Below are 5218 nucleotides of genomic sequence, written 5' to 3'. Positions count from 1 at the left end.
AGGGGGCAACACTAAATAGAAATGTGACTACTGTGGTCATGAAGCTTTGAGTAGCTACTCTAGAGTTTTTGCTCATTTGCTAAAGAAGACAGGGAACCATGGAATCCATGCATGTAAAAAGGTCACGGTTGACATTCTGAATCATTTTTTTTGAAAAATAAATAAACAGTAAAATGTATCTGTATTGACACTTTTTCAAAATGATGAATTTACATCTGTATTGATCCGATACTGATACCCATTTCCGTATCGGTGCATTCTAGCTCATATCCCTATCCAGGAAAAAGCTTGTGCTAATGCACAAACAAAAGAAACACTTTATTCGTCATGCCACTATCCCGTGCATCACAAGGAAAAACTACACATAAACAAATTAAATAATTAATCAACAACAACACACTAGCGTCTTATTTTCTCCACTAAAATGAACTAGTCTTGGGACGTCGTCGTTTCTGTGGACGGCGACGGCGACCCGGCGCGCTCCATCTCTTGCGCCACCATCCTCCGGCTCCGGTTGATGGTGACGAGGCAGAGGCAGGCGTGCTCCTCCAGCTCCTCCAGCTGCGACCTCAGGTCCTCCCCGCACTCCTCCTCTTCCCGCGCCACCTCTTCCAGCAGCGGCCGCTCGCCGTGCCCGGCCACCGCGATGCGCGCCATGTCGCGCCCGTGCTCTAGCTCGTCGTGCGCGCGCCGCACCATGCGGCTCACCGTGTCCAGGTCGCGCCCAACGATGTACGCTCCTCGTGCTGCCGCGTCCACCGCCTCCTCTCCCGCGTGGGCGTGCACCCGCCTTCGCCTGCCGTGGAGGCGGCCGGACAGCTTCTTGACGGCGTTCGTCCGGCACGCCACGGGCTCGGTGGATGTGGCGCAGAAGGCCACCGCGGCGGCCGCGCCCACGCCCACGACGGCGTGCGCGGCCAGGACCACCGCGGCCACCACGACCGTGGCCGACGCGCCGACGACCGCGGTCGCGGCCGCGCACCGGGCGAAGCGCGCCGCCTTGGCGAGCCTCCGCAGCCGGCGCCGCGCTGCGGCGAGACGCTTGGAGAGCGGGCTGCAACGCGCGTGCGCCTCGTGGAATCCGTCGAGCCTGCCGCCCGCGGGCGAGAGCGGGTTGTCTTGGCGGACGTGCAGCGCGAGCGCGTCCCTCGCGGCATTGGTGGTATTGTCATCGCCGTCACCTTCGACGTCCAGCCGGCGGAGCAGGCGCCGGAGCACGAGGTGGTGCCTCCGCGCGGCTCCCACGGCGGCGAGCAGCGCGGAGCACGCCTCGCAGGCGTCCCGCGTGACGTCGAAGTACTCGAGCAGGAGCGCCTCGACGCGGTGTCGTCGGTGGCACCCCCACCGACACCGGCGCCGGTGCCGACGCCCAGCGGCCCGCGCGAGCGCCTCCGGCCTCGGCTCCAGCTCGAAATCGCCGAGAATTGTGTAGGAGCACGACGGCTCCTTATCCAGGGCCGCAGCGCCGTCGTCGAGCGTTTCGAGGCTGGTGCTGGGCCTTGACGAGAGCCTGAACGTCTGCCTGAGGCTGCGGTGCGCGTGCGACCAGAGGTCGAGGAAGGACCTGGACTTGAACGCACGGCCGTACTCCTCGTCGACGTCCAGCGGGCTGCGCGGCGGCGGCGTCCGAGTCACAGACGACGACGAGCTGCTGCTCCCGTCCATCACGGCGTCTGCTGCAACGCACAAAAATGATTCAATAAAATGAAGATAATTTAGCTACATTCAGAGCATAGTATATGGAAAATGCAACGCGTCAAGAAATAATTCTCTTCAAACTTAGTCAGAAAGAAAGGAAAATACAAGGCGTCAAGAAATGGCCTTGCGACTTTTGGGAGCAGTATACAGCTTGCTCGCTGTTGCTTGAGACGCAAGTGAAGCACTGGCATTTGCAATTTGAGTGGTAGTGGGCAGCACTCACAAGCTAAAAAATTCCAGGGAAACACGCATGGCTCAAGTATTTCAAACCCTGTAGCTCTCTCTTTCGGTAAAACTAGTTTTATGGTTGTAACATTTTCTTCTACTAGTATAAGCATGGTTACCCCTTTTGGCGTAAATTATCAAAAATTTGCAAATTTCATTACTTTTGGTACATACCAAAATAACATCGGTTCTGTCATAACATTTTAGCAATTACGGCAGTATACACAACTTCAATTTTTTTTTGAAATTTTAGAATACTCTATTTGGCTAGATTTCATTTAAATTTATGTGAAAATTTCGGTCCTTTGGCTGAAATGAAAACCGATTCAATAATTTTACTGAAATTCAGAAATTTCAGCCATCGAGGCCGGTATATTTTAAAGCTGGAATTCAAAACCTTGAAGCAACATGATGTGCTTCTTAATTAGCACTTGATTCCAGTGATAATTTTGCATTATTTCAATATGACATCATACGTGTCACCTGACGTTCATTGCAAAAGAAAAATGTCACCGAGGTGAAATTCACATTACTTCAAGCGTAAAGCCTTAATGCATGCATTTTTGTTGACATTGTTTGTTTTGAGATTGGTTACCACATACTCCCTCCGTTCCAAAATATAAGTCTTTTTAGAGATTTCAACAAGGGACTACATACGTAACAAAATGAGTGAATCCACACTCTATAATATGTCTATATACATCCGTATGTTGTAGTTCATTTGAAACCTCTAAAAAGACATTTAGGAACGGAGGGAGTACACCTCAATGCATGCATGCATGATCAGAACAAAACATCTATGACATCCCTAGCTCGATTTTTTTTGTCAAAACTCAAAAATAGTGATCAAGAAATTAATTATTGCAGTGGATGGAGGTGGAGTTAGAACTTACGAGTGTCGATGCTAAACATGGATTTAGCCAATGAAGGAGACGATGAAAAGGGCCACATTTGATCAAATCCCTCAAATTAACCGGGAGCACCGGTGGGAGGGGGAATCTTCAATCCTCTCTCTCTCTCTCTCTCTCTCTCTCTCTCTCTCTCTCTCTCTCTCTCTCTCTCTCTCTCTCTCTCTCTCTCTCTCTCTCTCTCTCTCTCTCTCAATTGCAGATGTATATGTGCACTTGGAGTTTGACAAAGCCCGGTGAGCAACGAATGTATTTGGACATACCATATGAAGATGAATGTGACCCCCTCTCACATATATATAGGGATGGATCGTCTGCGATTGTCATGTGTTAACCCGGATCCGATGAAGATCTTGCAAGGCAAGGAAGGGAAGGAGCACAAGCTAGCCAAAATGATGAATGAAGACATAAACGGTACGTGCCACTGGGCTCTTTCTTGGTAACGCGCACACAAAAGGAAAAGAGTTAAGGCGACACGGCATGCACATGGATAGATATAAAGCGGAACACTCAGAAAAGTAGGAGCACACACATGTACAACATATATTGGCTCGCGGCTGTCTGTGCCGTGCCATTTGCTGGCCGTGTCGCTGACTTGCGTGGATTAGCACAGTTCCGGTAATTCCATGTGTGAAACAAGTAATCGTATGTGCCGACGTGCGTACGTGTAGGTGGATTGTCGGCTGTTCTGGAAAGAGATTAGCTTGCGTGCACACATGCATGCATGCATGCACGACGGCCAAGGTGTCGATGATCTATCGTTTGATCGGGTACGTGGACAGGATCACACGATCACGTCCGTCCGAGCTCGCCGCCACGACTTAAGTTGTTGCTCCTACGGCTAAGTTTGGCACCGTCGATCTGGGGTTTTGTCTGGTCGACCCATGCGTCTTTGGTCGTGCCCGCTGGCCATAGATGGCGGCCGGTGGGTCGTCGGCGGTGACACGCACGGATGGACCCAAGTACGTGTCACAATGTCGTCTGCCGTGCGTGCCGGCGACATGGTGACCGGCCGGAAGCTAGCTATATGTGATCGAGCACCGCAAGCTCACGCCAACGTCCGACGATGGGTGGGAATGGGATCGTGGCTCCGTGTCGACCGGCCGCGCGCTCGGGTAATTGATGGTGAGCCACGAGACGACGCTGTGCGTGCTTGAAAAGGCAGACGAAACCAATCAACGCGTCAGTCGGCGCGCGCGATAACGAGGCTTGTCTGCACGCACGCGGTTCCTTGATCGCGTACAGATACGCACCGCACTCACGTGAAGATGACAATTTTCGACTTGTTTAAAAATATATAATATAAGAGCCTAAAGGCTATATAACCGAGGTTGGTTTTCATGAAACTAGATGATACCCTGCGCGTTGTTGCGGGAACTGGTTACAACTATTTCAGTGTGATTTGGTTGTATATGTATGAAACAATACTATTTAAACTCACAAGATGTGATTGGAAATAATACATATATTTATTACATTTTATTATTCTATAGTTGTAGAATATTTATTATGATTAGCATGCACGGTGCATTTTAATGCATGGTGGAATGGTGAGGTGACACCGTTGCATGTTGAGATAATTGAAGGTACTGTGAAATACGAGTAGCATGAACGGTGCACTTGGTCACAGTCGGAGTAACTTCAAGAATAACATCGGGTTTAACTCAGCAAATTTGTCTATGGGACAATGAGTTTACATTAGTAGAGAAAATGTCATTTGTCCCGGTTCGTAAGGCCCATCTGTCCCGGTTGTGGATCCGGGACTAAAGGGTCGTCACTAAAGCCCTAGGCCTTTAGCTAGTCCCGGTTTTTACAGGAACCGGGACAGATGGGCCTTCACGTGGCCGCTGCGATGAGCCCAGGCAGGAGGGCCTTTGGTCCCAGTTGGTGGCACCAACCGGGACCAAAAGACATCCACGCGTCAGCAGCTGGTAGGAGCTGAGTTTTTTTTGAAAGGGAGTGGTTTAGGGGTTTTGGGGGTTAATTTAGGTTGTTAGCTAGCTAATAGAGAGAAGTGTTCTCTCTTATCTCCATGCTTGGTTTACCAACGCTACTGCTATGCCTAAACATGGCTTAGATTGAAGTGAAGGCAACATGTGGTGCATGTCGAAAGTAATACTAATCCTAACTTGATCAAGTTTGGATTGTACTACTTTCGACATGCACCACATGCATGTTGCCTTCACTTCAATCCAATCCATATTCATTTCACTGATATATAATAACTCTTCGTGTTCGCATCTTGCATCATCATAATAACAAGTCCTACTAATCATCATCATACAACTTCTACTCGTTATTAATAACAAGTCGTACGATCATCATCCTCATAGTCATCGAACCGACCCTAGCTACTTAATTGTTCTTAGCACATGATCATCAGTATT

The 5218-nt window shown here is 49.8% G+C and overlaps 1 protein-coding gene across 2 annotated transcripts; it reads right to left on the bottom strand.

Annotated features, from left to right (window-relative positions):
- Positions 1 to 280: 280 nt before the first annotated feature.
- Positions 281 to 3117, bottom strand: LOC123159735 (putative UPF0496 protein 2). 2 transcript variants are annotated; one of them, XM_044577548.1, is made up of 2 exons: positions 2817 to 3117; positions 281 to 1676 (listed from the first exon to the last, which is right to left on the bottom strand). In XM_044577548.1, the coding sequence occupies exons 1-2, from the start codon at positions 2872 to 2874 to the stop codon at positions 430 to 432; spliced, it is 1305 nt and encodes a 434-aa protein (XP_044433483.1). In that variant the 5' UTR covers positions 2875 to 3117; the 3' UTR covers positions 281 to 429. The 2 variants fall into 2 exon arrangements, with proteins under 2 accessions (XP_044433483.1, XP_044433484.1); XM_044577549.1 differs by having other exon boundaries at positions 281 to 1673; positions 2817 to 3116.
- Positions 3118 to 5218: the final 2101 nt, after the last annotated feature.

This window comes from Triticum aestivum, chromosome 7B (assembly GCF_018294505.1).
Source record: "Triticum aestivum cultivar Chinese Spring chromosome 7B, IWGSC CS RefSeq v2.1, whole genome shotgun sequence".
Lineage (NCBI taxonomy): Eukaryota > Viridiplantae > Streptophyta > Magnoliopsida > Poales > Poaceae > Triticum > Triticum aestivum.
This window is presented reverse-complemented; position numbering and strand designations above follow the sequence as displayed.

Bases quoted from the DNA above. Each gene is read 5' to 3' on its own strand.
- LOC123159735 (XM_044577548.1), bottom strand. From the start codon at position 2,874: ATGTGGCCCTTTTCATCGTCTCCTTCATTGGCTAAATCCATGTTTAGC. The intron at 1,677-2,816 runs GTAAGTTCTAAC...TGTGCGTTGCAG, and splicing joins CATGTTTAGCATCGACACTC to CAGACGCCGTGATGGACGGG.